We start from the raw sequence: 17,960 nt of genomic DNA on the forward strand, positions 1-17,960 counted from the left end.
CGGGTGCTCCGGGACTATGTGGTTCGGGGCCCTTTGCCAAGGGCTGTCTGGTCCTGTATGACCGGAGCAGGAGCTGTGTTTGCACTGCCGGCAGTAAGTCAGACCTGTTCCCGGTGCATGTTGGACTTCGCCAGGGCTGCCCTTTGTCACCGGTTCTGTTCATTATATTTATGGACAGAATTTCTAGGCGCAGCCTCAAGTGGAGGAGTTCAAGTATCTCTGGGTCTTGTTCACAAGTGAGGGAAGGATGGAACATGAGATTAACAGACGGATTGGTGCAGTGTTGGCAGTGATACGGTCACTGTATCAGTCTGTTGTGGTAAAGGCGAAGCTCTCGATTTACTGGTCAATCTATGTTCCTGCCCTCACCTATGGTCATGAGCTCTGGGTAATGACCGAAAGGACAAGATTGCAGATACAAGCGTCTGAAATTAGTTTCCTCCACAGGGTGGCCGGGCACTCCCTTATAGATAGGGTGAGGAGCTTGGTCACACGGGAGGAGCCCAGAGTAGAGCCGTTGCTCCTCCATGTCAAGAGAAGCCAGCTGAGGGGGCTCGGGCATCTGTTCCGGATGACCACTGGACGCCTCCCTAGGGAGATGTTCCGGGCATGTCTTACTGGAAGGAGGCCCCAGGGAAGACCCAGAACACACTAGAGGGACTAAGTCTCTCAGCTGGCCTAAGAATGCCTTGGGGTCCCACTTGTGGAGGTGAAGGACGTGTCTGGGGTGAGGGAAGTTTGGCAGTCCCTATTTAGACTGGTGTCCCCGTGACCTGGTTCCGGATAAGAGGAAGAAAATGGATGGACTGAATTCACAACTTGTACTTATTTCTTTTTAGTGTTAGCAATGTTATTTTTATATTGTACTCCAATGTCTTATATATCCATATTTTTTTTATTAAATATTTGTCTGATAATGATACACTTACATAAAATATATTATGCTTTTGTTTTCTATAAAGTTGTACTTTCTGGGATCATTATGTTACATTTTGGACCTTTGAAATTGCAATATTAACCTAACTCAATGAAAGAAAAAGACCACAAACTTTCGGTGCCAAGTCCTACACATATTGCAGATTGAGAAAATACATTTGGAGTGAGTAAAGTAAGTACAGAGCAGTGGGTGTGCATTGGTGGTGGTGAAAATGGGGGTAGATCAGAGCAATGACGTCTTGAGTACAGGAGAATAAAGATTAGTCAAACGTGCACAGATCACTCTAAATACAACTTTGAGCGTGTAAATGAGAAAGGGGAACAATCAGACCACGCTTAAAAGCTCTGAAAGTCAATTTTGCATAATATGTCCCCTTTAATAAGTCTTTTGCTTTAATCAGTGTAGGGACCCGATGAAGTGAACAATTTCTTTTCATTTTGTTCTTTTCATCTGCTTTCTTCATTTAATATTTGTTTGACACACTTAAAGGTGCTATGTGTAGTTTTATACCCAAAAGTTCATGATATTTCTTCTTATTTTAGTCTTTTATGAATCTGTATCTGTACTGATGAGATGATTGACACTTTTACTGCCCACTCGGCTTCATTTGAGCACTGGGGTTATGACATGATGCGCTTTCATGTGTTCTCCATGGTGACATGTTAGAACAGTTTCAGAGTCACCAGTGAAGCAAACAACATGATTTTTATAATTAGCTGAACCCACAGTCTCTCTTCTTGGCAGTTAGTCGTCTGTGCAGAGTTGAGCTTGATTAGCGCACTGCCTCCTGTCCAGCCTTTTCACAATAAAGCCCTTTGTGCAGGTGGTAAACACACGAGCTTTTATGTTGAAAGAAGCACAGAAAGCATCTAGTTGTTTATCGCAGAAACTTGACATCACAGAAGCGTTGAAACTTTTGCAGAGTTTTTTTACAAAGACAGGACTTCATTGCTACTTGGCCCATGATAAAACAAAGAGGAATGTTGGTAGAGGAGGCATTGTAGCGAGCACCGGGACAGATCGTTCCCACCTCCACACCCACGCTCTCAGGCCCTATCTCTACAGTGTCGCTCGCACACACTCTCTGACACCTGCCCCCTAGTGAGGCACGGGTCAGAGAAAAGGCATTATTGTGGGACCCGCAGGTTGGACTCCCACATCACTGCCCTCACTCGCCCTCACTGGCCGGTGCTCCGCTGCAGCTGGGCAACTGTGATGTGGAACAATCCGACGAGGTGAACAGAAGTAATTATTTGAAAATAAATTTGAAATGATGAATTACAGTGAAAATAATGTTTTATTCAAAAGTCAATGCCTTTGAATGCTGTGCACATACGAGCAGACGTGCAGCTGAACAGTGTGAAAGAGCTGGCTGCTGGGTTGCTATAGTAAATTATTGTAATCAAACTACACATAGCACCTTTAGTATGTCCATTGCTTGTAATCATCTAAGCACATTTTTGAATCATAACAGTAATGAGGTCAGGGTCACCTCTTCTCTTCTACATAACATAAAACTCACTTTTTATGTTCCTAATTATTTCCTCTGCTGATGCCTGTGCCTTCCAGAGCAGCGTCCAGTCGAGTGAGCAGCGTGCCACTTGAAAGGATCGCATTGTGGGTATAATTGAACTCTTTGACACAAGCTGTGAACAGTTGTGGTAAATAGCACATCTTCGCCTCATCCTCAGCTCTGATAGGCTGCTGCTCGGAGGACCTCTCGTCAGCATACAGCCGGCTCCTCTGCTCCCTCATCCAGGAAATGAGGATTGGTGGTGATAGTCCCACTGCTAAAACGTTCAGCTGCCCCCGTCCTTTAGATTTGGAGTGTTCTCAGTTATATGGTTGTCTATAGTTTCTGATGACATGCCAAAGCACCCATTTCTATACGTGTTCCATTTAAAGCTTGGTTTATGGGGATATAGTGATAATTATAGATAGGAAAGAGTAGATACTTGGCATAAAAACAGCCTGTGGCGCATATCCAACGTATGTTTTATATGTCATGATCAGAGGTGAAAAACATGAAAAGCGCATATATAAAAAAGTGGGTAACATAATGTAGGATTCAGGCTGCAGTAATAAAGTCAAGAAGGACATTTTTTTAATTAATATTTAGCATAACTTAGATGCAAAAACTGCCTTTGATAATAGTGTTTTAGTATCAATATTTATCTATTCAAAAATAAGCTAAAGTTACAACACCTATATTCTTTTTTTTTTTTTTATTCTTAGCTTGTATTTTTATGGTTGTATATACAGTAAAATATGCAAATAATGGTATTTGCTTGTCCCTTTGAAGATGTTTCTACTTTGCTTTGAAGGATCCACACTATGGCATTCAACCTACTTATTTATATTTATGTTGTTATGGCTAAAAATATGGAAAAACATGATTTCTTACTGAGAGTCGAGTCATATCTCCACTGATCTGACCTGTAACATGGGCTGATGCCATCGTTTGCTTGTATTCACGGCGATAAAGGTGTTTAATGCTGAACACACCACCGGATAAGTTACAAAGTGCACCTTGAAGCTAATTTTCTCAGTCATAATGTGTTTCCTTTACCGTAAGTACCAACATTCTTATTTCAATTCACCTTCAACTCACTTTCTCATTTACTCTAAAGCGGGACCTAAAGCAACGGTTGCGTGTGATTCATTGTGGTTTGACCAGAATGACAAAGTCTACTCCATCAATATCTCCAGTTATCGGTAAAGCCAAGGTCTTAATCTACATTGAGGATAAAATCTATGCAGTAAACAGACTCTCCGACAGACAGAACTATTGATGTACTGTTCAATACAGTTTGAACCCTAAAAATGATCGACAAAGTAACTTTTTGCCCTCTATCTATGTCACAAATGCTGAATATTTAAACAAAATCCTGTATGAATATTTTATGTAAGTGTGAGAGTTGTGTTGTAGATAACTCACATTAGCTTGTATTAGAACCAGATATCGAGTTTTATCTTCATAGTTCAGTCTTCGATTCAAAACGATGTTTCCTGAGAGTGTGTTGGAAACTCGTACCGTGTCATTGGAATCCTGCATCAAGGACAACAACATTTATTAGGAAACAACATCTTGCATAATTATGTTAATGCGAAGAGCTCCATTACAGTCCACATATTGCAATATTAATCAAAGTCAACATTTATAAGGACTGTATGAAACTTTGTACAGACTCAGTGAGGAGAAAGTAAAGTGCCATTTACAAAGCATTGCATTCATTCCCTCCACGTCTGGTAATTTGTAAGCTACTTCTGTAGACACATCTGCCTTGGGGAAGACTGATAGAAACAAGGCTGACAATCTGCACCATTGCCCTCCCAAATACAACAATTAAACAAAAAAAAAGGTTGATTAACTGTCACATTTCACCAGATTTTTCTTGGGCACATGAACACACCAAAAATCTGATCTAATAGGGCTTACTATAGTTATTGGATTTTTACTGGCCATATAAATGTACCTAATGGCAGATTGTAGTTGTCTGAGATGGGAATGAACTGCTGATCTTTTTCAATTCTACTGTGGAATTATTTGATATTACCCTGTCATATATTACACCGCCAAACCTCATTTTATAACACCTTATTTGATTAGCACTAGCTTACCGTGTCATTGGGATTGTAAAGCACACTGTATTCCACTTGTCCATTAGGTCCATCGTCAATGTCCACTGCACCATTCTGTCCCGCGAAGCCCGTGAATATCGTTAATCCAACTGGTGTGAGCTGAAAAAAGAAAAAAAAAAAATTATATATACCATGAACATATAGTTATGCACATATTTAACGACCTTATCACTTGGAGAGGCTTTGCATACTGCTACTACTGCTGCCACTTCACCCTCTCCCTATCCACATGTACATAAATATAATCGTATAGGGCAGGCGGCAGTGGTCTGAAGGCATAGGCGCGGTGCTGACAGAATAATAAAAAGCATGGCTGTTCCCTGGAGCCTGGGAGGACTCCACAGACCAGACAGTGGGCTGGGAACGCTTTTTCAAAAGAGAAAGTTGACAGAAATGTGCAATGATTCACTGCACTGTTGGGCTAGTTGTGGAGGACTCTGATAATATTCACAGTGTTGTCCCCACAATGGATGTATACACCGAAGAGAGGATGAAAGTCAAAGCAGGTGGCAAGTTTAGGGCAATTAGTTTAGATATGGTAAGAAAAACCAGGAATGAGGCATGGTTGCAAAAATTTAAGATGAAACAACAATGCATGCAAACTGCTGATGGATGGATTGATACCAAAATATCAATATTTCGATACGGAAGCTATGGAAAGTTTAAATTATTTTGTAAAACTATACATATTTAAAATGTCTCCAAAAAGTACTGTTTCTAATCAAATTTTAAAAGAATTTTATGAAATACCATGATTATATTTTGGTTTGTTCACACATATTTCTTTTTTTTTTTAGATCAGTTCAAGCTGAGGTGAGGCAAGGAAAAAAAAAAAAAAAAAAAAAAAAAGGTAGCCTATAAGTCAAGGTAAGGTTCTTTATAGTAAATAACTTTCAATAGGTTTTAATTCAATTTTTTATGAGTATTAGATTGAAACAAAAATCACTAATATCATCAATCCCTAATGCTCAGCCCATAAAAAATAATAGAAATAATAATTAATGAGCCTATACCTACCTTTTTGTCAACTTCTTTTATCCTATTTATCAGATATGCACTGGTAAACCAGAGCTTCTCATCATTTTCTAAAGTAATCACGGTGTGCCGCAGGAATAAGTAATCGGCCCAATTAATTTCACATTTTATATATGCTGCGATCAGGTAATCTCATCTAAACATTGCATTAACTTGAATCATTTAACCGTTGCTTTACTTATGACACATAGACACGTATTTATCAAAGAAATCAGATAACATTGGTAGACAAAAAAAGTTGACAAACTTAATGCCTGCGTGAAGGATATAAAAACCTGGATGAGACGTAATTATCCGCTTCTTAAACCTGAAAAAACAGGTGATAATTTGTACTGTGGTGAATGCAAAGCCATTGATGACATTGTTATTACACGGCAGGGCATAAGCTAAACAGAGAACAAAAAAGTGAAAGTAAGTAAGTTTCCATCAATGTAATGAAATGTGCTAACAGCAGCAACTTCATTTAATACTATGAGCGCTGTCACGTTGTCAAACTCTCACCATTGAGCCTTCCAAAATAAATCAAAACATCAGGATATAAGATTAAGTCTGATGGAAGTGCATTTCATATATTTTGGCTGCGGCTGTGCGTTATTATATTACAGAGTGTGTACGTCCTCACCTCATTGACAGCTACATAGTAGCTGGGGTGGCGGAATATAGGCCCGTTATCGTTGATGTCCCGCAGAATGACGCGTACTTCGTGCTTGATGGTGTTACCAATGATCAAGTTCCGGCACTCCACCATCACCACGAGGGTAGTGATGGAGACTGGGGGCTGGGGAGGAAAATCAACACTTTGGTTACATTTAGTGCAGTCAGAGGTGGGGATTTATAATTACAGAGATATTTCACAGTAATAGAAGAATAGTAGAATTACTACTGGAGTAATTGTAAGAGAATCTAATGTAAATAATAATAATAATAATAATAATAATAATAATAATAATAATAATAATAATAATAATAATAATAATAATAATAAACAAATAAATATAATTAAAAAATTAAATTAAATAAATAAAAGGCATAAAATCTGGTATTTTTGAAAGATAGACCACACAAATTAGAAATTAAATAATGTCTGAAAGAGTACAAGTTTGGTGTCGGAAAACTTCTCCAAGATGTTACTTAAGTACATTTAACAAAGTACTGCCAACCTTTGAGACCAAAAAACAGTTAAAAAAAACAGCGTATTCAGTATTTCTTTAAGCTAATAATGACTGTATAACTGTATGCATACCACTTGTAGTTCTTTTTGAGAAAATCAAAATTTATGCTGAATATTGAATTATTAAAATCTCTGTTATGTGTCTGTACTGTTCAAATGAAATAGGGCACAGCAGGATGCTTTGTTTACCCTGCAATCTGTCAGGTCATATTTTACATCTGAGTCTATGTTCTCCCTTTCTCTCAGTTTGACTTTTACTAAAGCATTGTTGCATTTTTTATAATCCTCAATTTCTTAGCAAAAAGAACAGCTTTGAAGTAAAAATACCAGCAAAACAACAATCTTTTATATTTAAAATTACCTCCAGTGCCTATTTGAAATGTCAGGGGCGCTAGTACATTCAAGCATGTTTGTAATGTGCCCTATTAGCACACTATTCAAATGTGCTGCAGGCCAGAGCCTCGCACAGAGTAAGGAATCTTTCTTTGTCTTTGTCAGTTTGATAACAAACAGCATAAAAGCATCCAATTACAGAAATAAGCCCTGTATACTTCTAATATTGTCATGGATTTGATTAAGGGTTGGTTTGCATGGGAAACATTCCAGACCCACAATTAATGACGAAGAAATAGAATGAAACTTGAGTTAAATAGGCTCCACCCTTTACAACCATGGATATCGGTGTTATCTCATCTTTTTTCCTGTAGTAGTGAGAACTTTTGATGGTGCTCATCTCCGGCCAGAACAAAGTGCCTATTTTTGTTTGTGTTCATGTGGCTTGGAAAACTTGTATTATATTTAAAACCACATCTCTGTGACTTACATCTCTGTCCAGGACACGGCCGGTGCTGTTGAGGTACAGCCTCTGCCGCGCTGCGTCCAGGAGGAACCAGTAGTCGTAGTTGTCCAGTAGCGTCAGCTCGATGGTCCGCCCAGGGTCCTCGGCCCGCCCTTTGATCATCAGGTTATCCACCAGAACAGTACCTGCCACACAGAACAAGGAAGAATAAAATAAATAAAAATTATGTTATTGATTTTCAACCAGTGTGAGTAACTTCTGAACCTTCTGACATCCAACGCCAGACACAACGCACAGGCATTATTTGCGCCACATTTTTTCTAATGTTTTGAGTAGGTCAAAAAGGTTGAAAATCAGTGGCATTAAGTAACTGAAAAAGCACATCGACATCAATTTAGTCAGTTTAGACTTACAGAAGTGTTGTAGTGTTTTGTGAATTTAGAAACAAATTTGTATCTCCACTGGGCACTCAAAGAACTTCAAAGAACATTCAGTAGAGGCAAGGTGGTGTCCTGCCCAAGGTGGGGTAAAAGCTGGAATGGCACTGCCAAACTTTAGATCTGCGAGCTCCACCAACGAGCAAACAGAGCCAGTCATAACACCACATTAGACAACAATCTTCCAAATGCATTATAATAATAATAACTTTCACTTTTCTGCCAAATTACTGGTAAATAGTTGCCATTTGTGCTCCTTTTGAAACTGTTGCATCAGATTGCACCAGGCAAGGACAGCCGTGCCTGAGTAAACAAACAGCATAGTGTCAAGAGGGTTTCTACGTCTACATTTAGAAATATCTGTATTTGGCTGTCTATAGCCCTGAGGAGGTGTTTACTGCAGGTGACACTGCTCTGATTAGGAAAGAGTTTCTTCCAGTATTTGTACTGGACCTTTGCCCGCAGCGCACCTCAAGTATGTCTGGTTTGTACCACAACTCTATAATTAAAGGAAAAAGTTGGAGTTTGTTGTTCAAAAACAATGTTGAGATCATGTTCTTGTTTTGGGTTGTTAACATAGGTACAATTTTTTTAAGGAGGAAAAGACATCATCAACATAAACGATAGACTAATCCTCCAGCTAGGTACTCCTGACCATAAACCTATATCTTAAGATCTGGAAATGGGTCCCCACACACTGCACTGTGATCACTCACTGCTGCTGACAGGTTCAGAACCAGCGGCATGCTCCTGTCAAATGCAGAGGACAAATGTCCCCGTGAGGACAATAAAGAGCACCTTAAAGTGGCTGTACCTGATTTTTGTCCATGAAGTTGAGAAAATATGTTTTGCCCCAGTACAGATATTTAAAGTGAAACTCAGACTGCTGTGCCCTGTAAGCTGTTTCCATTTAATTCTAAAATCTTTTATTGTGCTATAACCTGGATGTATGGTGTTAGCACTGTTAGCTAGCATGACAACAAAACTAGGGTCTCTGAAAGTTGTGAAAAGTACATATGACTTATTGTTGTGAATAATTGATGCTAAAAACACATTAGTGAAGAATACATTTGCAGCAAACTGTTTCAAATTAACTAGATTTGCTTTTTCACATTTAAAGAAAGTAAAAATCAGCCTTTAACCTTGAAAGTGACCACATAGCAGTGTTGATCCTTAACAAAGAACAAAGTATACGAATAGTTATAAGCCTAATAGAGTAGCAGTCATACAACCGGCTAAAAGTTTGAGAAATCAGTGAGCTAGTGTGGCCATGGGAGATGCTTTAATAGACTGAAGATGACCAAAAACTGCAGTACATTTATTAGCAACATATACATTTACAATTATGCTTTTTTTTCTTTTGCTGTAATCTACCAACTTGCTCTAACAATTTGCAAAATAGATGTTCGAAGGCAATGATTTGAAAGTCAAAAGAGAAAGAAAAGAGTGGGTACAGTGGCTTCATTAATCTAGTGTGAGAGGCTGCAGTGCTGAGCTACAGGCTGCTGAACTCTCCGGCCATAAATTATAAATCTGATTATATTACAGCGGAGGACACAAGAGGAGCCGGGTTTGTCTCAACTCAACTGAACTCAGATCTTCTGCGCTGACAGCTGCAACTCCCACCCACCCACGTTCTGTCACAATGCCAACGACACTGCCCATATCAGTCAAAAAGAAGCACGATTTATTAGGGTGAGACAAACCGATGTACCAAAGATCGCCGAGAGGTTGTAAAAATACATACGCTCGGAGCAGAAATGACAATGGTGATGTGGATCTATCTTTTCATTTGTGTAACTGTGAACTTGAAGCAAATTGCACAGACTTGTAAGATTTAAGAACGAATAGCTTGATTTTGACTTTACTTTTAAACATAATTTGACATTTTATGGATTAATCAGTGTTTAATTACCACAAAACTGCTCATCTTTAATCAAATATAATGTGTTTACAGATATAATTTTGGCACACAAATATGAGATTGGTATAATTTCATAACTTGGTTTTCATGTCCTCTGTGCATCTGGAGAGTCTTGCCTCCATCAACCTAAACATTCACAATAGGCCAATTTTCTAGCCAGGTAAAGCGGCTTAACAAACATAGTTGGCCATGTTTTTGGCAGCAGAGTCAATTTCCATAAAGAGACTACCAAAACAACATTAAGAAGTTGACAATCTAATAAACTGTTGGACCACTACTGATAAATACATTTATCACTCTATAGCGTCAGAATTCTTTGGAATGGCTGCCAAATTTTGTACTTAATCTCCATTGATGTAACATTAGACTAAAATTTTGATGATACGTGACAACACAATCCCAAACTCTGCTATATCCTCCGTGAACTTGTCTAATGTCAGTGTTCTTCCTGCATTTCCCAAGAACAACCCAAATGTGAATGGGATTGGGGTCACCTCCAGTGGGCAGGCTCTGAAGTGGGCTTCACAGGACAAGACTGACCCCTCAGCTGCTGCATGGGCATACGGAACACTTTTATCCAGAAGATCACTGGAGCTGGCAGCAGGGCCGGAGAAGCACAGGAGAGCAGAGGGTCTGAGCTGACGCCATGTTTGAAATGAGGAAGTGACTGGTATTTTGGCTGTGTACGACTACGCACAGCAGGTCCTAGAAGCATCAGTGCACACAGACACTGGGCGATTTTTTAAGAAATATCTACGTTCAATACTTTACTCCTGAATAAACACATACAAATACACTACAGTTGTTACAATACTAAAATTTCAACCTTGATTTTGATTAGGGATTGACCAGGATGGATTTTTTCATGGCCAGTGTTGATACCGATAGAATTTGTGTCATACCTTATTTGGACTAAAGTGTTCAGACAAAGCTTTATGCATATATACTTTATGCATATTTCGGCAGCTGGTTGTGCCAAAAAAACAACAACAAAAAAATGATACGCCGATGTGCAAACATTTGCCTGATACTCGATTTTATTTATTTATTTTTTTTTTTTTTTAAATAGAGATACATATCAACCAAAAAATACCCACAGTTTCTTTAATATTGTGTTGTTGTTGCACTAGTTCTATTCTAAAACTATTCAACAACTATTCAGTATTGATGCATGTTTAAACTAGTAGCATTACAATGTTTAATATTGATTAGTATCTGGTATCTATACTTCTGACAACCCTAAACACATATAAACGCAGGGCTGTGTACTAAGTCCATTCCTATATACTCTATATACAAATGACTGCACCAGCCCATCACCTGGAACAGTATACATTAAATATGCAAATGATACAGCTATTTTAGGACTTCTCTCAGACAGCACATCACTTGGACAATATCAGAAGTCTGTATCACAATGACCTTTGGCCCTGGAATATTTGACCCTACCATCACTGACGATATCACAATAGACACTGTTGAACATTTCAAATATCTTGGACTCACAATTGATCATAAACTGACTTTTAACTTTCACACTCTGGACATTTCAAAAAGATGCAATCAAAGACTTTCTGTTATCCTTAAGTTAAAACGACTTCATGTTTCACCACATCTACTGCTTATTCTGTACACCAGCATCATCCAACCTGTCCTACTGTACTGTCCACCATGTTTTCTTATCATGCGCACAGTTAAAAACCGTAATTCTTTCACAAAAATAACCCACTTAGCAGCAAAAATCATTGGTCTCCCTACTCCCAGTCTGTCACAGCTAAACTCTAAAGCCATTACTCGTACAGCACAGACAATAACACAGGACCACACTCATCCACTGCACCGTTACTTTACTCTACTGCCTTCAGGTCGACGATACAGGACTCTCAGATGTAATAAAGCACGTTTCAAAAATAGTTTCATATCCACAGCCATTATTAACCTGAACAATCTATAGATCACGAAACTCTGATTATTATTATGCACTTTTATAATGTCATTGAATTGCTTTGTGTCTGTCCTATGTATGTGATGTGTCTGTGTGGTATTGTATGTAAATGGCGTTTTTTCCTGTGTGAACATGATGAAATTTCCCCTCGGGGACAATAAAGTAACTAACTAACTAACTAAACAAATAACTAGTGTATTTATACTTATAGTTTTTTTCTTTTTCTTTTACCCAAGTATGTTTTTAATTAGACACAGCATTTATCAGGGCCAGGCAGAAGCAAATACAAACAACAGAGGATAAATTCCCTTTAAAAGTCCTTCTGACAGGTTACTATTACTGTCCTTTTTCATTGCTCTCTTCAATTTGATCTGAATGCACTGGCTAAATGATTTCACTTGAACCTTGCAACTAACAATTTGTGCAGTCTCCAAGAAGACATAGTGTATTTTTAGCATCGATATAGAATACAAACTGCTGTTGCCTTCACAATCAGTTTAATCAACTTGAATTGATTTTGTGGTTTGATTCTATTTTCTATTTTTTAACCCACTGAGAGTGTAGCATTTTTTTAAAAAAGCTGTAAGTAGAGAGTAGTAGAGAGTGCATTAGCTTTTGCTTCCAATAAGTGTTGACTGCTCCGGGTGCGTCGGACTGGAGGGATAAAGGATACTTTTTACCCAGGGCCCAGTGCAGAGAGGGGCCCCTCACACAGTCTGTAACACACATTTTTCCATTAGAACATATGTGGTGTGGGCCCACTAAGATGATCTGTGTCCAGGCCCCAGAATTTGGTGCTACTCCCCTGACAGCTCCTTAAGTTTATATTGTCCAATCTCTTGAGCCAACAAGATTACCAAAACTACCAATGTAAAATTTATTTTTAGATGCTTTGGAAATAATACGTAAAATATGGAAATAATAATACTTCCACCAATTTTATTCAATGTAAGAAAACAAAACTGTATAACTATAATAACTAATAGATAGAGAGGTGGAAGATGTATTGAAAAGAATATATGCAACTTATAGTCCAGTACATGGCAAAAGATGAAGTTCAAATCTGTCGACTGGACAAATCGCTGTAGGAGTGAAGACGTTTCGCTGCTCATCCAACTCTAAACAGCCATTGGAAACAAAAGCTGTTTACAATTTCAGTGTGGTGAGCCCCTCCCCTCAGACAGATATAAGGCAGTGGCCACCAGCATTCTGACTAGAACTGAAGAAGCGGCTTGAATGAGCAGCGAAACGTCTTCACTCCTACAACGATTTGTCCAGTTGACAGATTTGAACTTCATCTTTTGCCATGGATCAGACCTGGATGACAGAGGTCTAAACAGATATAGTCCAGTATGACTTTTTTTTTTTTTTCGTTTTTTCTTCATTATTATGCATTTTTTGGCTCATAGATGATTGCATGGTCTTTATATACATACTTAGTCCTGTCACAATAATGTATTTTGAAGTTCAATGTACTCCTGAAGTAAATATAGATGACAAACATATTGAAACTAGTTTATGCCACTGACACAATAACCCAAGAGCAGATTTAAACCACAAAAACTATTCTAAATCTACAATATTTTTTAAAAAGCCATGAGCTGAAATGAATAAACTGCAGAATGAAAAACTTCAGTTCTTGGTTTGCATCTGTAATGAGCCGTAGATGTTTTTATTCAACCCTCCACAGCTCAAATCTTATCATAAAGCCAAAAAATAACCAAAAATGTTTGAGTAGTGCAAAGAAAATGTGCACACGATAAATACTGAACCTCAAAAAGTATTGTTCCATGTAACATATGTTGAACGATAACTCGATATATAATAATTATCATGACAGGCCTTTATTCAGTTAAGTGGCATTACTTTGAACACTACCTCCGTTCATCTCACATGTCGGCTCACAGTTGGACCTGTATATGTATTATGCAAACTGGGAAATCTGTTGGATACTCAGAGGAGACTGTGGAGACACTTGGCAGAGGAGTTATGGTAATTCTGCAAATCACTTATTCAATCAGAGCTAACAGACAATATGGACGGACCTAACCACATGCAAACACAACAATACACTGTGCATTGTGCATATTCCACCAGTGTCCGCCCACACACTTCTCCATCAAAGGGCCATCTTTACAGCGGCACCTCTTTGACGCCTCTGCATGCCCGTGGTTTGTCTCATAACGAATGTTCCCCCAAATCAGAACCGCTATTGTCAATCTGAAACCAATTCCAGCTCATATTGGGTTGTTACGGAGGAGAGAGGAATAGAGATACTGGTGTTTTGGAAGTCTGTCAGCAAGCAAAGTTTTGTTTTATTGGAGTTTAGATTTTGCTATTGTTGTTCATTGTTTTGTCTTGCACAGTCGCCAAAACACACTGACAGTGGCAATAAAGCATTTCTGATTTAAAGAAATGAATCAGGTGAGTTGAGTGGCCATAAATACAAGCGATACAAGGTGATTTGGAAATATTATATTATTAAAGGTCCTACATTACACAAAATGGACCCATGTGAGCTTTAAGTCATGTTATAATGCTGTTATCTCATCAAAAGCAGGCCTGGGGATGTGTTTTGTTTCATTCACACATGTTTGAGTAACACTTTATTATTAGTCTGTCTACATCTTTAAAACTCAAAATGCTCTGTTCTACCTTGTGATGTCATGAAGCTATACTTTTCAAGTTATTTACCTTTTGTTTAGGTGAGATTGGCAATTCCAAGGCTGAAATTACTCTAGTGAAGGTGTATGGAGTTTAAAAACACAGTGGAGCATTTCTTGTATTGCCACATGATGACATTACAAGGTGGAACTGTTTTCTGTTTGAGAGAAGAACTCAGCCTAAATATGCAGGTTTGTGTGTTAAACATGTGTGAATGAAACAAAACACAACTCCAGGTCTGTTTGTGATGAGGAAACGACATTATAACAGAGATCAGAAAATAGTGTAATATGACCCTTTAAAGGAACTGTATGTGGCCTGTACTGTTATTGCTTTACTAAGGTACTGTACTCACAGCACCTTTACCTGCATAAAGAGGACACGTGCAAGTTTTTCTCATTTATAACTTGCAACCCCAATGAGAGATTAATATGAGGCTCATTCTGCTTTCTGATTGCATTTTTTTTTTTTTTTAAGAACCAAAACACAAAATTATTGTCATCAAATTTGATATCATGTCCATTGGTTTGTAATTAAAAATAAATAACCATTATCAGTAAAACCTGTATTTGATTTGAACATGTTTACCTGTATATGGGGACACAGATAGGTCATTAAATATGAAATTTTAAATCTAAATATTACAAAAATAAGATACGTGAAAGTGACAGATATACAAATAATTATAAAATTAAAAGAAAAGAAAAAATAATGCAAAATAATTCAAGCAATGGATAACTGTGGACAGAACATCTTGTACTGATGTATTCAGAAGAACTTAAAGTACTGTGCAAATAGAGTAATGAACTACAAAGTTTTAAGCTTGTTGTAAAGCTTTTGTCGTTATATTTCTCAAGTGCAAGTGAAGTATTGTGTGTTAGAATCCCTCACTACATAATAGAGTAAATGTAACCATAAGCTTCGATCTATCTGAACAAAGCTGCAGGTTGGTTTAGTTCACAGACGTTTCTTGTTCAATAATCTGTTCAATAGTTTGAACAAAGACACGACATCAGTCTCATATAAGATTTATATTGTGTAACGTCCCTGACCCAACATAAAAGGATTAGCAGTACTACAGTATCTGATCCTGTGTCTTATTTCTACCGTCTTCAAAACATGAAAAAACAAACTAATTCAATTCAAAGTTTGCAGATCTTCAAAGTTATTCCTCACTTACCTTATGTGTTCTGAACATCTGAATTATTCACCGTGAGTTTATAAAGTTTGTCACAACTCTGAGTGACCAGCGTGGAGTTTTACCATCACGGTAAAGCTAAGCACAACTAGCATGCTGGCAGTGCAATTCCTGATTCTCTGACAATAATAAACATAACATATCTGTACTGACAATAAGACAAATTTTGCTCAAATACATGGAAAAATTGGGTACACGTCCATTAAGCGATTTTGTTTGTTCCCTCCTAACAGAATTACTGCAATTTTCATGTTTTTAAATAGAGGATTTGGCGAGTTTAATTGTTCTCATTTTGTTGTATTTGTATTAAACCCCTCAGAAAATTATCAATGGCATTTTCCAGTTTCAAAAGAGCACTCCAACAAAAACATTAAAAAGCCCAGGTCCAGCACATTAAAGAGGAGCCGGGACACAGTAGTCTACTTCGCACAGTAATGGTAACAGGAACCAAGTTATTTGAATTTTGGAAATCCAAATACTGAATGACATGCTGTCAAATGGAATATCGCTCACAAAAAATAATCAAGGAATAAATTGAATCCCAGAATCGTGTGAGGCGGGTTGCTCTAAATCACGGAAATGTACAATCTCCAAAAACTTTCTTCAGAATTCCTGTAGTGAATTTGTCATTTTCTGAGATTTACAGCATGTGATTGAATGCAACATGGAAGAATACAGTGGTCCCTCGTTTATCGCAGGGTTACGTTCTAAAAATAACCCACAATAGGTGAAGTAGAAAGCTTTATTTTTTTACAATTATTCTATATGTTTTGCAGCTGTAAAACCCCTCACCACACACTTTATACACTTTTCTCACACAGACATTTACATTTTCTCACATTTCTCTCTTCTTTAATTAATTAATAGTGGCTCACGTGTGTTTCACAGTTCTTCTGATCGTGCCTGTTCATCCTGGCATCGCTCCGCTGTAGTGTCCATCAAACATTTATGTAAATTTGTCTGAACACATTCTGTACTGTACAGGAGACACAGCACGGAGGAGACTGATGGACAATGGTCTACAGTCCAACAGCCAATCAGGACGCAGAACACAATGCACGTTCATACACTGTAAATAAGCATGCAAAATTGTACCAAAAAAAATCTGCGAAACAGCGAGACCGTGAAAGGTGAACCGCAATAGAGCGAGGGACAACTGTATTTATAAGATAATATAATATACTGTTTTTCCAGATGTTTGAAGCTGCTTCACAGTTGTGTGAATTGTTCATTCACTCTATACTCAGCAGTGGTAAGACATTATCGTATCCACAGCTGGCTTGGGTAGAGTGACGGAAGCAAGGCAGCCCCTCTCACCACTAATCACACACCACATTCATACCAGGCAAGGTGGTCAAGTGTGTTGCCTAAGGACACAAACACAAATGCACTAGAGCCACTGCTGCTCCTGGTATTCTCAGCGGACTCACATTCAACTATTAACCAAACCAAACCTGTTTATCTTTCAAGATCAGACGCATTCGGGCAAGGAGGTAAGGCCAATAATAATATTACACAAATGTTAGCTTTCCATTTTCCATTACTGCATATGCATATCTAACAATAGAATTTAAAAGCAGACAAAATGGCTCGGCTTGCTTCTTACAAATATATAAAACACATAAAACAAGACTTTGAAAATGCCATCTGCTACGCGCAAGTGAGGCTGAAACAGTGCGGCACTTTCTCATCAAAGCTGTAGCACACATGTCTTTAAGCAAAAGCATGTGCCCTTGTTGAAAGTAAGTTTGTCACTTTGTCACTAACTGTTGTTTGATTGACACTTTTAAATGTTTAGACTTCAGACATCTTCATTGAAAACTTAACTTTATTCTCCCCAGGACCCCTCCTCTGGGAACCCCCGGTGGGTCGGAGGAGATGTCAACTTCACACGCTCAAAGATCATTTTCAATCCTGCATTCTGGACAGTTTCTTCTCATCTCAAGCAAACATGTTTTTACGTATGCAGTTAAATGACTTTATTATTAAATGAACAATTAGAGATAAGGAGTCAGCCTACGAGCTCCTGTTTACAGAAAAGACTCCACGCTCTAAAACTGTCCACCAAAGTCTGAAACAACTCTGACACACTTGATCACAACATCACACTCGGTTGAGCATTGCACTGTCATAAGAATTAAAAAGTAACTATGCTATTCAAAAAAGACTGCTAAAAAGATGAGTGACATTTATACATCGCAAATTGTA

General features: G+C 38.1%; 1 protein-coding gene across 1 annotated transcript in view; it reads right to left on the reverse strand.

The window, feature by feature from the left end:
* The window catches only part of pcdh15a (protocadherin-related 15a), a 301,030-nt gene that overhangs the window by 213,721 nt on the left and 69,349 nt on the right, over nt 1-17,960 (reverse strand). Inside the window, exons 4-7 of the mRNA XM_055227140.1 lie at nt 7,609-7,769; nt 6,237-6,392; nt 4,559-4,678; nt 3,876-3,986 (exon numbers count right to left, since the gene is read on the reverse strand). Coding sequence (XP_055083115.1) covers nt 3,876-3,986; nt 4,559-4,678; nt 6,237-6,392; nt 7,609-7,769 — 548 coding nt within the window. The remainder of the gene's footprint in view (nt 1-3,875; nt 3,987-4,558; nt 4,679-6,236; nt 6,393-7,608; nt 7,770-17,960) is intronic.

Source organism: Periophthalmus magnuspinnatus, chromosome 15 (genome assembly GCF_009829125.3).
Source record: "Periophthalmus magnuspinnatus isolate fPerMag1 chromosome 15, fPerMag1.2.pri, whole genome shotgun sequence".
Taxonomy (NCBI): Eukaryota; Metazoa; Chordata; class Actinopteri; order Gobiiformes; family Gobiidae; genus Periophthalmus; species Periophthalmus magnuspinnatus.